We start from the raw sequence: 17,256 nt of genomic DNA on the forward strand, positions 1-17,256 counted from the left end.
GCTCTCTGCATTGCACCCATTTCACAGCTGGCTGTTTGAATGAATTAACTCCCGCTGCTTTTTACAGCCGGTGAAGAACAGAGAGAAGCCGTGTCCTCCTGGGACCCTGCCACCAGGTGCTGGGTGCAACAGGGATTTCTTTTTCTGCGGCTCAGGCGAGGCGCGGCATCGCAAACTGGCCTCTCGATTGCTGGCATGGAGCTCCCCGGAGACTCTGCCTCTCACCAGATGCCACTGCTCTCTTATCAGCTCCTTGAAAGTTGTCTGCCACCCACGAGGCGCGCTGGGCAATGCTGCTCTGCTTTCATGGAGCCGGCACAGAGGGAGATTTTTGCCTTGCTCCTCCGCACTGACTGTCTAGCAAGGACAGGCAGTGTTTTCCAGGGACACAAGACACCCGCTGCCCAGAGGAAGGTCACTCGGGGCAGGGGCAATGCTCTCCGCATTGGCAAGGGCACTGTGCTGGCCAAGCCAACTACCAACACAGATCAGTATTGCATCCAAGATAAGGCAGACTTCTGGCTTTGTGACTCACCTAACCACCAAACTGCCAGAAACTGGTGCCACAAATGGTTTTCAAGAAAGCACTGCAGTCAGAGGGCAGGAAATGCTAACGAGAGATGCCAATCAGCAGTGTAATAAAGGAACAGGAGTGGGGAGAAGCTTGTGCAAGCCGGCCTTGAAATAGAAAAGAGCTCATTGAGCAAGGTGCCCCGGGGGTCCCCGCTCGGTGCCCCAGGGAAGAGCTGTGGGGGCGGCACAGGGGAGGTGGGTGCCTACGTAAATGGAAACCCAGCACCCACTTGGGCATGGGATTACTGGAAGGAGCGCTGTCGGGGCTTCCCCACGCTGGGACGCAGCCAGAGGCTGCTACCTCACACGATGCCCATCATAAAGGCGAGAGCGGAGGAAGGACATGAAACAGGAAGTGAATTAGGACGCTCGGAGCAAAAGCTGCAAGGAGGTATTAGCGAACGTCTAGCACCCAGCAGCATGGGCAGATGGAGAGTTTTCATAAGGGGGTGCAGGTGGTGAGGGGCATCGCCACATATGAAACGGTGCCTATTTTTCTCCAACGAAAAGTGAACTAGAAGCTTCACCGGCATGCAAGGGGCCTAGGGCTGGAGTGCAGCAAAAGCAAAAGAACTTCATTGGAATGAATTAAAAACTAGCTGCAGGCTGTGAAAGAGGAGCTTCATGAGCGGGAGCAGCGAACAGGCAGCAGCAGGGCAGAACAGGATACAGAATCACAGAAAATGAGGGTGGAAGGGACCTCGGGCGGTGACATCCAGTCCAACCCCTGCTTCAAGCAGGACCAGCCCCAGCCCCAGCTACATCATCCCAGACAAGGCTTTGTCTAGCCGGATCTTAAAAACCTCCAAGGATGGAGAGTCCACCACCTCTCTTCCAGTGTTTTACTACCCTCCTAGTGAGAAAATTCTTCCTAATATCTAACCTCAACATCCCTTGCTGCAACTTGAGCCCACGGCTCCTTCTGTCGTCTGCCCCCACTGAGACCAGTTCAGCTCCATCCTCTTTGCAGCCCCGCTGCAGGGAGTTTAGGCTGCTATTCAATCCCCTCTCTGTCTTCTCTTCTGTAGACTAAATAAGCCCAGTACCCCCAGTCTTTCTTCATAAGTCATGTCCCCACAGCCCTCCAACCATTTTTGTTGCCCTCCGATGGACTCTCTCCAACTTGTTCACAACCCTTCTGTAGTGGGGGGCCCACAACTGGACACAGGACTCCAGATGTGGCCTCCCCAGTGCCAAATAGAGGGGAAGAATCACTGCCCTCGATCTGCTGGCAGCGCTCCTACCAATGCAGCCAGGATGCCGGTAGCCTTCTTGGCACAAGGGCACACTGCTGGCTCATATCCAGTTTATTGTCCACTGTCACCCCCAGGTCCTTTTCTGCAGAGCTGCTGCCCAGCCACTCAGCTCCCAGCCTGTCCTGGTGCAGGGGATTGCTCCTTCCTAAGTGCAGGACTTTGCACTTGTCCTTGTTGAACCTCATGAGATTTCTTTTGGCCCAGTCCCCCAATTTGTCTGGGTCACTCTGAATCCTACCCTACCCTCCAGTGTATCTACGACTCCCCCCAGCTTGGTGTCACCTGCAGACTTGCCGAGGGCGCACTCCACCCCATCTTCCAGGTCGTTGATGAAGACATTGAACAAAACCAGCCCCAGGACCGACCCCTGGGGCGCTTCACTTTATACTGGCCACCAACTAGACATCAAGCCATTGATGACTACTCTAAGCCCAATGCTCCAGCCAGTTTTCTATCCACCTTACAGTCCATTCATCCAGCCTGTACTTCCTTAGCTTGCCTGGGAGAATGCTGTGGAGACGGTATCAAAAGCCTTGCTAAAATCAAGGTCCGCCACATCCACCGGTCTCCCTGCATCCCCAGAGCCGGTCATCTCGTCATAGAGGGCAATCAGGTTGGTCAGGCATGACTTGCCCCTGGTGAATCCATGCTGACTGTTCCTGATCACCTTCTCCTCCAAGTGCTTACAAAGGGATTCCTGGAGGATCTGCTCCATGATTTTTCCAGGGACTGAGGTGAGGCTGACTGGTCTGGAGTTCCCTGGATCCTCCTTTTTCCCTTTTTTAAATATGGGTATGATGTCTGCCCTTTTCCAATCATCCAGGACCTCTCCTGATTGCCATGAGTTTTCAAAGATGATGGCCAATGGCTCTGCAATCACATCAGCCAGCTCCCTCAGCACCCTCGGGTGCATCCCATCCAGCCCCATGGACTTGTACACGTCCAGCTTTTCTAAGTAGTCCCTCACCTGTTCTGTCACCACTGAGGGCTGCTCCCCTCCTCCCCAGACTGTGCTGCCTGTTGGAAATGGGTGGTGGCACATCAAGCCCATTAAAAATGAGAGAGGCTCATTAACACCTGTGGAGTGAAGAGTTTAGCAGGGATCATGAGCCATGAAGTCAATTGACTCCCTCAGCATCGCCTGACTAGCAATGCTGCTGCTACAACCAGGCAGTTGGTTTGAAGCTTTGGGTGCAGCAGGAATCACAGGAGGGTGAAACTGCACCAGTGCACCCCTCCTCAATCCACCTCTGCCCAGTAAGTCCCAGCTGGGAGCTGAAGTAAGTGGCTGGACCTTCAGGACAATGCCTCTCATTTTAGACCCCTGTATAAAGTGCCCAGTTGTTCCCAAGGGCTCAGGCCCTGGTGGCTCCTGGGGGGGACGGTCAGTCCTTATGGAACAACTTCGTTCCAGGTGCATGAAAGCGGGGGCTGAATCCACAGATCCAAGTTGCAAATGCCGCATGCATCTCAGCAGCACAAAGGATGAGCACCAGGGAAAATGCTTCCTGGATCAGAGTCGGCAGACCTGCGGGATGGGCTAGGGCAGTGATTCTCAACCAGGGTGCCCTGAACTTCTTCTAAGGGCACCGCAGGGTGCAAACACCTATCCATAATTCACAAGGTAAATCCAGGGATTTCAGCTTGGACTCCAGAGTGTCTAAAACACCCCACCTTACTGCGGTCCGAGTTGTCTGCAACAGAAGACTTACTCTACGATTCTTCCGCTGTCCAAAACCAAGTGAAAGCAAAGAGCTGGCAGTTTCCAAGTGGGACCGCGAGTGGTTTCCTATCTGAAATCTCTGGGTTGATCTCATGAATCAGGTGGAGACGTTTGCAAATCTAACAGGGCCGATATCGTGTGGCACCCTTACAAGGATCTTGCGGCATCCTGGTTGAGAATCACTGCCCTCGGGCTCACCTGTGGCCCTGGGAGGAAAGATATCCAAGCCACATGGGCCTGGTTTCCACCAGGACCAGTTCTGAGGTTTGGTTTGGACTGGAAGAGGAAGGAGGCAGCCATACAGATGGAGAAAGGCAGGAAGAGATGAATGCACGAAGACCTGAAAATGTTTCCCTGGGACAAACATGCATGGTCTCAGAGGGCCGACGCTGTGTTATGCCGGTGAAGGAGCTGTACACAGTAGCAGCGAAACACGGGGGAATATTCCCCCTTTCTCCCTGCTCACTGCCTGGCTGCTTCTGCTACTCCAGTTAGCCAACATCAGGAGAGCTGGCCTCTCGGTGTACGGCCGACACTGCCAACGCAGCCCAGCAGCGAAGCTGTGGGGAGCAGGGAACAAACCCGAGCGAACGACAAAGCCTGGCAGAGCTCTCTGGGCCTGTCACGAAGCTAACAGCCCCGTTTCCTGCTATGGAGATAGGTAGCAATGCCGCAAGCCAGCACCCGCGCCGGCGCTCACAATCCAGCGATTTGTTCTTGGGAAGCATTCGGGGCCTGCCAAGGTCGGCTCACCTGCCAGCCGTCAGATAAGGTCTCGGGCCACGGGCCCAGTGTACAGCTGTAACAAAAGAGGAGCCGTATCTCTGGGCACAGAGCTGCCGTCTCCAGCTGGACTCGCAATCCCATCTTTGTGTCAGCTCCCGGTTATCTCTGCCACACGCTGGGCCCGGCAGCCCTTCCTTACACTGGCCCGCTTTGTTCTTCTGAGATGGGAGAGAGGTGCGCGGGAGAGATTGCCACCAGGTAACAGGAGCCTCCAAGAACCGTGGATGAGCTAGAGATGCTGGTTACCGGGATGCTGCCGCGACTGAATTTCTGTCCTCTTCCAGCTCACGCTTGCAGAACGAACGCCTTTCCCGCGCACCGACCATCAGCTGGTTTTGTAGCTCTGTTTTCCACCAGCCTCGAGCAAGGGGGGCCAGATGAAACATCCCACACGTTAGCTTTGCAGGTGCCTGACAGCACAACACATTTCTGTTCTGGGGTTCAGGTGATCAACTGGACCCTAGGGAAATACGCCCTTGCTTGCCATCGGTCCTACAGTGTTGCTGCTTTTTCTGCGCAGGCCAAGCAAGTTTCAGTCGGCCGGAGAACTGATTGCTCGGTCCGATTATGCATTTTGTCGTGACGTAGGAGGCTCTATCAATCCAGATAGGCATGTAAGCAAAATTATAAAGAAAAGATTGGGGGGGGGGAAATCCCTTAGCCAAGCAAACCTACACGACTAGTTGCCAATGTCCCTTTAGAGGCACTCCACACGCACACAGCTCCATTAGCCCTTCCCGCAGAATATAAATATCACGCAGGCGCACACGTTTCAGGTCTAACTACACATAAATCAAAGTAGGCTTTTTGCTCTAAATGTAAAGGCTTGAAATTCCTGGCTCCTTTAGGACCCCAGGTACAGTTCTGCCTTCGTGACCACCTCCCTCCACCCATCCCAGGTAGATAGTTTTATGCAGCTTGCTGGGTGTGGGTCTCTCAGATTGTACCTGCTCGGCATGGAAATGAGAGATCTCAGGCCATTTAGAAAGGACAAGTAGGGACCTGAGCCCATTTCTTGCCCAACCTATTACACAGGATGCTTTCTGGTACTTTCATCTAATCTAGACCAAGACGTGGCTGCATTTCACTGTTGTGTGAAATAATGCCTGTAAGTAGTACGGCCAAACTGTTCGTGCAGGATGTGCAAAGATGAACGCTGACATCAACTGAGGTCCTTAAAGAACTGGTCTGATTTTCAGAGGCACCGAGCATACACACTTCCCACTTGATGTCCATTATTTTGGCTGCCTTTGGTAAAGCACTTTATAATTGTCCTGGATGAAAGGCTGGTCTTTTGCATAAATCTAGTTAGAACCTTGCTGTCAGCAATAATCCTATTTATTTCTCCACTAAGGCTTTCCCCTGTTATTCAGCAGAATTAAATTATGCATCAGCATTGCTAATAAATACTGCAGAAGAAACAATTTCTGTTCTCCAAGATGAAAAACTCCGAGCCATACTGAACGCCACGTTTTTAATTAAATACACTTCCACGCACATCAGACCCACCGCGAATAAAATAATTTACCTTCCCTCCCATTGGGCACTGTCTCTTTACTGATGATATTCTCTGCAGGGCATTTCTATTGTGTGAACAAATGCAAACACGCAGCAGGTGCCCTGTACTGAGGGGTGGAGGACCTCGCATTTAGCTGGAGCATCTCCAGATCCTCATTTTCCCTGGTGAAAGTTAATACGCTCGTTCTGTGTGAACATGCGAGGAGGTTGGAAGGGACCTGAAGTAGCAGGAGGAAATGTTGCTGATACTAAATTTTCTGGAAGACAAGAATTTGCCCGTATGATTAACAGTTGGAAGGCCTCAGGGCCTAGGTAAGATCCAGATTTATAAGGAACACAAACCCTCATGCTTTAATCACCAACCACCTGGGATTGGGAGAAACTTCCTTTAAAGCATCAAACACTGCCAGGACATTGGTAATTAGGAAAGGCAATATTCCTCTGGCATTGAGCAGGGTCAAAGCTTAAACCTAGGAGCATCTCTTGTTCTAGTAAAGCTCATCCGTCGTTCTAGTGAAGCTCTGGATTCCCAAGGCCAGGGCCTCACTGTTTAAGGATTATATTTAAATGACCTTTTGCAGATTACATAGCTGCTACTCCTTCATGCTTCCTCTGCCTCTCTTACACGCATTGCGCTATGGTGGACTGGCAGGGTACAGGAACTCCGAGCATACAGTTCACACCCTGAGCTACCTAATGGTTGCATCTGTGGTGTGCGAAGAGGAACAGACAGCACGCGCTTGTCCTTTGTAATGCAGATCCTCAACATACTATGCTCTGGTCTCCAGCCAAACAGCCCCACTCTGGGGACCTCACCTCCGTAGGAATGAGAAGTGCGATCATAAATGGGCAGCTGACTGCCCCTGGGCCGCACCTGCTCTCAGCAAGCTGGTTGCATGATTAGGCTTTAAAGGGATGGTCAAGGGAGCAGTGAGGCTGGCCCTCTTTGTATGATCTTCCCTTTTTAAATGGTTACTGCACATTGGGGACGATTCTTTTTCTTGCCTGCCCAAAGCCACCTGGTATTCCTCACTCTCCACCAAAACCCCTCGCAGCCACAGCCCCTTTGAAATACTTACCCGGCAGGGGAAATACCAGGACCACCAAGGTCGGGGCGGCCAATTATTTTGGGCAGAGGGCCACTTACTGAGTTTCAGCAAGGCATTGAGGGTCGCATGACAGGCAGCCCAGGGCAGATTAATATTCATTTTCTAAATTTTTTAGGGGCCCCGTGGGCCAGATAGAATGGCCTGGCAGGCTGCATCCAGCCCTGGGACTGCATTTTGCCCACCCCTGACCAAGGTGGTTTTCCTACTGGTTGGGGAAAACCACAAATGTGCCAGGGGGTAGTACCCTGCCAGAGGTAATGCATCGTTAGTCTTCCGCTTTCGCTTCCAGTGGGAAGATTTTAGGTATACACCGACTTCATGGAAATGAGAGACTCCTCCATAGCTTGCTTCTGAGGCCATATGGCTGAGGGCAAGCAAAACTCGGGGGCATCTGAACCCTAAGCCTCCGGGCTTGGGCCTACATGTAGGATGCTCACCAAAGAATTTGGAAGCATCTGAAGCCCCAGGCAGGGGTGGAGGATGCTTGCCGGTAGCAGGACCACACATGGTTCTTGAATGACTCCCGGATTTGGAATCGATTTGGCTGATTAGACTTGGGACACAAAAAATTTTCCTTAAAAATATATATTTTTTAAATGTAAGTTTAAAACCAGAGAGAGAACGCAGCTCGGCTGGGGCAGGCTGAGTCAGCAGGGTTTCTACTTAATAGCCATCCGTGGTATAGAGGCACCTCACTGCCAGTGAAGTCACTGGAGCTTTGATGTCCACATCTCCCAGGAACTGAGCCAGGGTCACTCTTCGTTAGTGCTGCCCTTCTAACGTGTCTGTACGGACAAGGGAGGAACAAACAGAGCAATGGAAATTCACCTGTCACAAGAAACACCCAGGAGGGCGTGAGTCCCCATTACACGTACAGCACCAACCCGAGTCTGAGCACCCCCCTCGGATGGCTAAGCTCACTATTCTGCTACCAAGAAATAACCTCCCTGGCATCAAGCTAGTGGCTTGTTTCACTGCTGTGCCAAAACCAGAGTGCAAATTCCCCCTGCCAGCTCTGAAACATTTCTGGTTCCTTCAGTAACAGCGGTGCTGCAGAGACCATAAGAGCTAAATAAACTGGAGCAATGTTGATCCAACAGATGGGAGAAGCAATCGGCAGGGGAAGGAGTGCTCTTCTCAAGACCAACATGCAGCAAAATGTAAAGAAAAGAGGGGAAAGAAACCCAAACCAAGCAAACCTGCACAAATAGTTGCAAATGTCCCTTTAGAGGTATCACACACACACTTCCATTCCCATTAGCCCTTCCTGCAGAATATAAATATCATGCAGACACACACATTTCATGCCTCTTATAACTACATGTGAGCTATAAATACAAGTGGCCTGAGTATGGATCTTAAAACAGCTTTTAACTTTTCCATGCAAGAGGCACAGTATAATGGCCTGGCACCACTTTGTCCCCAGACAATTTTCCTTTTCTTATATATTTGAAGGCTCATGGAACGGTTGCATTGGCTTTGTGCATGTGAGATCACAGACGGCTCACAGTCAGGATGCCAGCCTCAGTCAAGCTAGCAATTACTGCTCCAATCCTAAACTCGGCGTGGGAGCAGCCGCTGCTTGGTGCAGGCAAGTAACCACCACCCTTCAGGCACGATGGGCAGAATTGACTACATCCCTACTACTGGGTTTCTTCTTTCCATACCTGGCTAATGGTGACCTGCTCACAGTGGCAGTGCTCACCTCGTTTTTGGGACTGGAAAATTTCTCGTGTGACCAACACGTCCAGTTTTCCAACGAGAAGCAGGGGAGTTATGATGCCAGCCTTTGTTGCCAAGGTCTGATTTCCACACCTGCGCATGGCCTGTTTCATCATCAGTGTGTATGGGGCCTTATGTACAGTAAATTAGGCCAGGGCTAGTCTGAAACAGGCTGAGTGAGTTCACAAAATGAAGACCTGCAATCTGAAACATTTAAAAGGGAAAATCCCTGCATCATGCTGGCTTGTAAAGGCTCCTGGAAGAAGGAAACACCCCTTCCTCCCTGCCCCCAACACGCACCCTTCTTACAGGGACCCTCAGCTGCTGCAAATCAGCCCTGCTCCACTGACTGATGCTCAGATCTGGCCCACTCAAGCATAACAACAAGAGACAGGACTCAACCCAGTGCCCTAATTTTCCCAGGAGGCCAATGATATTGGAAAAAAAAGAAAGATGTCTTGTGTTTTAGCGACAAAGATAAAGTCGGCTCAATTCATGCCTAGTTTCTGTTAACACAAATTGCCATTTGGTCAGTGAGGGCGTGCCTGTTTCCTACAGCGGGCTATCTGATCCTTCACCTTCCTTCCAGCTTCTGATAGAAGCAGTTTACCCAGCTTGTGTTTCTAGATAACATTAATTGGTCCAGAGGTGGGAGAAGGTGCATGGCCGTGCCACCTGGTGACAGGGCCTGGTTAAGCCCGTTCCCTGCATTACTGGAAAACTTCCTTTCAAAAGCCACACTCCAGACCAAGAAATGCAGAGTTTATCTTCCCTCTGGGTCTGCAGAAGCAAGCAGCACAAACTGAGTCACTAAGGGCTGGCTATACAAATCATAATAAAAAGCACCCAGCCCTTACTTCGATGGAATTGGCCTTGATCATTTCATCTCATAGGTCACCGAAATCTGAAAGCGATGACTTTTGTTTGCTTAAAATCCCAGGGAATCCCCACCAGGCACATCCCAAGTTATAATGGCTCTCAGTTCAGCATTGAGTTCTTCATTGCTGCTACCAGGAAAAGCTAGAACAGGACAGATTCTGCATCATAAGATGTGGGGATAATTAACTGCTATCTCTGTGTTCAGGATAGAACTCTTGTACCCGCTCATCTGAGCGTTGGTATTGGCTAAAGACGAGCCCAAGTTTATTTGATGAGATCGGGTTCCTGCCAGGATTTCACAAGCAGATGCAACACCTCATTGTTTGAGCCAGCAGTAAAGAATGTGGTGCAGGGTATGGAAGTGTCAAGGAACCAGCTCTAATCACACTGGAGAGGCACACGCAGAGGACGTGACCTTGTGGAGGGGCAGTCGCTCGTGACCTCCTGGAGGGCCTTTGTGGCTTTCCTTCAGGAGGAAATGGAGGTCCCCTTCCCAAGCGGGAAAGCAGATTTTTCACTTCATGGGTTGTAAGACAACAGGAAGAGGGAGACAAAAGGGGATCGGCAGAGAAAGCTGCTGATGGGCCCCTGTGGGACAGCAATGCAACTGGTGCAGGCATTTCCAATCACTGCTTATAATTCCCTGGCCCCTTCGCTGTTTCTGGAGCAAGACTATGCACCTTCCTAAAGCACTGAGTGCCAGCTAGCAGGCACACTGTGTGAGGCCTGCCAGAAATCTCTGCTGCCTGGACTTCCCAAACCACAGGGATGAAACCCCAGCACAAACATCACCCGGCTAAATCTGGAGCTATATGATGCACACTCAACCCCGCTGCAGTCATGGGGATGGTGGTCGGGAAAGCTAGCTCAGAGCTGGGCAGTGTCTTTCTTGGCTGATGGAGTCTCCTTGCATGGATATGTCCCAGCCCTGAGCTCATAAACAAAGCCGTGGCTTTTGAAACAGGTTTCATACCGATTCCCTAGACCAGAACCTGGGACCAAGGAAACAGCAACACATTAGCTGTGGGAGCAGCTTCTCCAAAGGGCATTTACTCCAACAGCTGGGGAGACAGAACTGTTTTAATGCTACTCAGCAATGTTGTTTCAGAATAAGTTTAAATTAGAGACCGTGCAATCAGGTGCTTCTACTGGCTCTGCCCTGTGCACTGCTGCTGGAGTGATGCTGAATCCCGACAAGGTCCCTTCTTGTCTTAGCCCGTTGCAAAGACAGAAGGAGACGCATCCCATCAGATAGTCCCCGAAGCATTGTATGCGGCGTATGCAGTGCGGTGTTGATAACCTCAGCTCGCCGTAGCCTGCCAGTGCGGCTCATTACAGGAAGCTGACTGTGTCCTTCGGCAATGTGACAGGTGATTCCTGAGGAAAGGAGCTGTTCTCACTTCCTGTAGGACTGGCTGCCTGCAGAAGAGGAGGAGAAAGGGGTTGTCAGCTGAAAGCAGGATCCGGTACAAGACAGGCTCTGCCAGAGGGGGTTTAGCCTGCGTGTTGATACAAACACCAGGATAAATGCACGCCAGCCACAAACCCCGCACCTCTGACACCGGCTGTGTTCACAGCAGGCCCTAAATGGGGCAAGTTATTTGTCCAACATCGTTGCCAGCACTCCTCGACAAAAGGATGTCACGATGGGCTGCTGCTTTCACTGACAGTTTAATTCTTTACTGTTAGGCTTGGCTTTATCGGTGTAGCAACCACAAAACCCAACTGAAACTGGTTTTAATACACGCACATTGAAAGAGTCCCAAGGAGTTTGCCTCTAAAGAGCTAAGACAAACAGAGAAAAGGAAGCATTAGCCACATTTCATAGAGGTGAACAAACAATCCACCCAAGGTCAGGCAGGAAATTTAAGGCAGAGCAGGTAGGGCAAGCCTGCTCTGGCATCTCGATCCCCTGCCCTCACCCCATCTGCCCCTCTGGCCCGGCCTGTGCAAGGCAAGAAGTGGAACAAACAAAAATCCGCGCGTTGCTGGTTTTACACAGAGGGGCTCAGTCCTGCCTGGACTTCCAGCTGTGTAGCTCCACCTGCCTTGGCTCCAGGTTTATAGCTACAGGAATTGCCCCTATGTTTCCTCTGCATGCCTGAGGCATCAGCCCTTGTGTTCTCAGCCCCAGGGAGAGGGGTAGCACAGCTAGTCTAACTGGATTCCTTGAATACTCTGTTTCTCCTTTAATAAAATGTGGCACTTTTAATACTGGGTTAGGGCTGAGGCTGTAGAAATACAATGGACAAGGTGTCTTGGACAAGCCTCTTGTCTTCTCGTCACAGTCAGTACTTCGCTCTTCTGAGAGCAATGTGTCATCCGAAATCTATGACTAGGAGGAAAAAAAAGCCTGGTGGAAGAGTGCAGTGTCTCTACGTTCACAAAAATGAAGAGGTGGAGAGGTCTGAGCAGGCACCTGGAAGCCAGGAACTCTCCATTCCTCGTGCATGGGTTTGCTTAGTCGCTTCAGGCTCATCTACCCAGTAAACAGGAGTGCAAATTTATAACATACTAACTACTCGGTATTCATTTCTCCCAATGCAGACAGTCCACACGCATGTGACAGGCTTGTCTACACAGAAGTGCTCCTGGTTTAATTAAAGGTGAGTTTCAAGTGACTATGCTAAACTTCATTTCATAGAATCATAAAAAATGAGGGTTGGGAGGGAGCTCAGGAGGTCATATCTAGGCCAACCCCCTGCTCCAAGCAGAACCAGCCCCAACTACATCATCCCAGCCAAAGCTCTGTCTAGCTGGGCCTTAAAAACCTCCAAGGATGGAGAGTCCACCACCTCTCCGGGTAACCTGCTCCAGTGTTTTACTACCCTTCTGGTGAGATAGTTTTTTCTAATATCCAACCTCAACTTCCCTTGCTGCAACTTGAGACCACGGCTCCTTGTTCTGCCATCTGCTACTACTGAGCGCGCATTTAGCGCGTGGGTGAACACTACTATCCAGAACTCAAGTGAAGTGAAGAAAATCAAATTCCAGCCACTCTGATTCTGAACCAGAGGGTCCAGGCTGGGGTAGGATGCAGTTTAAATAATCAACTTCAAGCATTAACTCAGCTTAAGGTTCCTGTGTGCCCCTGGTAGACAGGCCCTAAGTGTGAGACGGCTTGTTGCACTACGGAAGTGGAGAAACGACCTTGCACACAGGCACTTTTAACACACTGAGAGCACCCATGTGGGGAGGTCCTTTGGAACAGTTACACACTGTAAATTCACATCCTGCCTCCCAAGTACATACGCCTCAGTGTAGATAAGCTCCTACACATCAATAAGAGAGTTTGGGCACCTTGTCACGTAGTGGAATTTACAGCCCTGCAGTAGGCGTCCAGGCCCCCTACAGCGAACACAGAGCTAGGCACATATGAATGGGATCCGCACTGGCCAGCAGGAAGCCACCTAAAATGTCCAGCAGGAACTGCTGGCGAGGCATCTTGATGTCCTGTATGGGGGTGCCTGCCTCCACTCATGCTCCACAGCCATGACCCTCGTGTTGGACTTGGGCACCCACACCCCGTCCCTCAAGGAATGTGGAAGGAGGGGGCGGTCCTTTCTTTTTAAGCCCAAATGACGGTTGAGGTAGGAGGACACTGCGCCAGGATGCGACAGACCTGGGTTCCCATCCTTGCCCTACTGAAATTCAATATACGAGTGCGACGAACCATGTGGAACAAGGACTGGGCCCCGTCTGCCTTCTCCCACGTCTGTGCCCGGAGCTGCAGAATCATTCTGATAAAGGCCAGGCTGTGCACGGTGTCGCTGGAAAAGGAACTCACTTCAGATCCTGTCCCCTAAGGAGCTTTGTGCGCCGTGTGTGCAAAGTACTCATCTTTCACACACCACGAACAGCCAGAAGGGTGAATCCCACCCTCCCCCCACCCCGGCCGGAGGCTCGGCCACATGGCCAGTGCTTCCTTGTGTACGTGTGCATGCTGCACTTTCCCCTTTTCCAGGGGTGCTTCCTTTTCAGTGAGCTGCTGTGCCAGTGGCGAGCGTGAAACAGGAACCAGGGACGGACTCCTGGCCATTAACACCACTATCGATTCAGGCAGGCGAGGGCTTGTGTGACAGGAAACAGAAAATGCTGACATCAGAGGCAAACAGAGAATAAAGACTGCCAGTGCTAACACCTTGCTCTGACCCTTGTTCTGTGGCTGGCACCGTGTAGATTTGCTTCACTCCCGTCTCACTAGCATATTGTCCCCCGTCTTCACTAGGAGAGAGGTGTTGTTGCACAGGTAGGAGACCTGGATACTCTTCCCAGCTCTGCTGCTGAGTTACTAGAGCCTCTGCCACGTGTTACTTATATTATGCAATTAACTGGTTAATTGCCCAATAAATCTAGACCGGCCACACATGCCATAAAAAAGGCCATCCGGCTATAAAAAGAGCCAACCAGCTACAAAGTCAGTACTTGAAAATGTGGAACACCTCTATAGCTGGTTCCAATCCAGTTTTCATTTGCATGCGTGGCAAGGCCAGTGAATGTGTTCAAGTCACTTCAACCCCTGGGACTTAAATTCACTTTGTGAGTGGGGCTAAGCATCCTTGCATCCCTGCCCCCCCACTCCTTCCCCCCCACCAAGGCATGCAACGAGGCATTGAGGGTGCTGTGAAGCAGTTCAAAGTCTGTGAAGCATTCCCAGATCCTCAGATGAAGAAGCGCTATAAATGTGCAAGCTCGGATGATAATTAGGTTGCTACACTTGCAATAATGTGCAGAGCCAACCAGTGTTTCTGCCAACAGCACCTTTACAGAGAGCTGAGTCAGGCCCTGTGTGCACAAGGAAAGGCCTGTTCTTAACTGGAGCTAGTTAAGAATAAACTCTCGTTCCACCTGAAGACACAGCTGAAACTCCTTTAGATCTTCCTACAGGTGCTTAGTGCTGCGTGGACTTTTGGCATCTCAGCAGATGCAATCACACACTGAGTCAGAAGGGGTAAGACTATTCAAACAGACTGGAAGCTGCTTTCACTTCAGTCCTCCCTTCCCCAACACTTAACTGGTTTTTCTGATTCCCTTTTTGAGTTCTGAGCGAGTGAGCGAGCTGTACCCGGGTTGGTATTCTGAGGCTACGTGGGCCAAAGGCAGGGGTAAGGTGCAGGTTACGCACAGGAGAGGGCGTGAAGGCAGGAAATCTGACAGAAGCTAAAGAAAGTCTATTTTGAGGGCTGGCAGGAGTTTGAAGCAATACCAGGTTTAGGTGCACCTGTGTTTTCAAGCCACCCTCTGTGTCAGGCACAGGAAGGAGGACAGCTCTTCTGATACAAGCAGCGAGCTCGGCAGGATACAATTAAAGAGCTGCATATCCTGCCCCTTGTCGCATGCTGCTCAAGCACTTGCAGCACTGGAACACTTGGCAGAGAGCTACTGTGAAGCTTCCTTCTTCCCCTGCTCCCCAAAACAAAGACAACTCTAAAAATGAGGGTGTCTCTTACTCTGCCTGCTTCTTGCAGAAGAACTTGAAGAGCTGGGGCGGCTGGTTTGCTGCGGTCCAGACTGAGAGAACTGGGGTGCAATGGTTGGGATTTTCCCCTTCCTGGTGCTGGCACAAGGCATGTCGGGTGTGCGGGGGATCCTGGGTCTGCTGCTGAAGGCAGAAGAAAACTCGCTGCAAGAAGAGATGGGAAGTGTTAGGATCTGCATATCCATAAATTTCACCTTGAGGGACATGGAGAAAAATCAACAGGCAATTTGTACACGTGCGATTAAACCAAATGCAAAGTGCACGCTCACCAGCACAGAACTACATCCACAAGTACACGGAGATTGCAGATGGAGCTATACACAGTACTCATAGGTATTCCACAGCATGCTACAGTACAGACAACTCACTAAAGAGACCCTGCCTGTCCTCATCAAAACTGGATTGTAAGTTTTCCACGGCACATTCTTTACATCACAAATGCAAACGTGATGAAGCTGAGATGCAGAAGGGCTGTGTACACGCATCTCACATTATTAGCACCCGCACTGTCGTATTTCTGCAACGTCTCCAATAGGTCCCAATCCTACAAAGCGCACACATGTCTTTCCTCCCACATTCAGGTTCATGGGCACTGTCACGCGTTTGGATCCCAGCAAGGACAGGAAGTGGGGAACTCCTGGCACTATCTCCACTGGGCCCTTCGCAGACATCTTGGTAGTTCATCATCGGCCCTTATCAATGCCCTACCATATGCGCTAAGGACACTGTTTAAAGTACAGTCAATGTCCATGCTGACGTACAGTCTCCTCTCCCATCTCCCCAACTCCAGGAACAGTTTTCCTGTGAAGGGTGCGGCTCTTACTAAAAGGGTTCAAGGAACACTCTGAAGACACCTAACCAAAAGCAACCCCATGGAGTGCTATTACATTTGGATTTCTCATTGTTGGTTACTAATAGGCAAATATACTTCCTTAACCGGAGAAGACCACATTGAAACAGGATCTGCATGGAAAGGATGGCTGTAATTGGGAAACGCAAGGAGAGCCAAAGGAGGAGATCCAAAAAGGTGCCATCCAAAAACAGGTCATTAAAATGGAGCGGGAGGGCACCTACCTCTTTTGCTCCATCAAAAGAAGCCATTGTCAATGGGAGGAAGCAGGATGAGGGGATTTCAAGCCATTTAATCTGCTCTCCAGGATGGAATGCTGCTGAGTCAGCGCTCAATAGCTCTTCCTCGGCGGCTGCTCCCCTTGCCTGGAGATGCCTTAGTCCAAGCTGCTTTCACGTTGTTTTTTTTTAAGCAGTGCTAATTATCCGGGTTTTGCTTTTGCAAACACTTGCTGCTAAGCACACAGTCAATTATAAGTCTGCTCCAAAACATCCTTGTAACAAGATCTTTCTCAGGCTAAGGTTCACTTGCCTCTTGTATTCCCCTCTATCATTGTTTCAAAAGCTTGTACGGCAGATGATATCCAGCCCAATAAACAGGTATTTAGAAAAAGAAGAATCTGGTCCTGCCTCAGCAGTGGGCTGGACTACGTGACCTACAGAGGTCATTTCCAGCCTGACTTCTCCTTGATACTACAACTGGCCAAAGAAGATTTCAAGCTATAAAACCGTCCCTGAGGTTCAGAACTCACGGAAGAGAGTTCGAGGTCTCTCTCCATAAAGCACCGTGGTTATCTCCTGTTTTTGTTTGTATCGCTTGGGCTCCAGCCCTTTCATTTCACTATTGTCAAGCCGCACATGTTCTGCACCCGTGATTTTGATATGTTAGTGCCTAAAGAAAGCATCACGAATGAGCTGTGCAGGGTTTGCGCTGCAGGTGAGCTTTCTTTTTTGCACAACTCTAAATAAGGAGAATCTGGATTTTAAAAGCCCTGGTGGGGCCATGACAAATCTCCAAGGAGATTAGCTGTTGGGACCGATCTTGATACACCCAAAGCAAAGCAGAACACTCACAATTCATGACATGTATGAGAGGGATAACATGACACATTCACTTGGGAGGTTCCTTCCAGTCCTTTGTGTCTATGTTCATAGGCACTGAGAGGAGATTAATGGGATAAGCACAGAGCAAATACTCTATTTAAAGCAGACAGTCTTTCTGGAAGGTTACATACTTGCTGCATATGGCAAGCGAGCATAACAGACCCCCTTTCTCTACCTGCCACAATTTCTCAGATCCACAGCGTCGTGAACCTTGCTATTACCTGGACGTCGAATATAAAGCATACAAAGATGGAGGAA

The 17,256-nt window shown here is 50.4% G+C and overlaps 1 protein-coding gene across 4 annotated transcripts in view; it reads right to left on the bottom strand.

Moving 5' to 3' along the window:
• Window positions 1-5,798: 5,798 nt before the first annotated feature.
• The window catches only part of ARMC9 (armadillo repeat containing 9), a 96,494-nt gene continuing 85,036 nt past the window's right edge, over window positions 5,799-17,256 (bottom strand). For 3 of the 4 annotated variants that reach the window (XM_006264153.4, XM_019495371.2, XM_019495370.2), the window contains 2 exons: window positions 15,017-15,189; window positions 5,799-10,985 (listed from right to left, as the gene is read on the bottom strand). In XM_006264153.4, coding sequence (XP_006264215.3) covers window positions 10,963-10,985; window positions 15,017-15,189 — 196 coding nt within the window. In that variant the 3' untranslated portion in view covers window positions 5,799-10,962. Of the gene's footprint in view, window positions 10,986-15,016; window positions 15,190-17,256 lie in introns of those variants that run through there. The other variant, XM_019495372.2, reaches the window with a different exon arrangement.

Source organism: Alligator mississippiensis, chromosome 7, assembly GCF_030867095.1.
Source record: "Alligator mississippiensis isolate rAllMis1 chromosome 7, rAllMis1, whole genome shotgun sequence".
NCBI classification, from domain to species: Eukaryota; Metazoa; Chordata; order Crocodylia; family Alligatoridae; genus Alligator; species Alligator mississippiensis.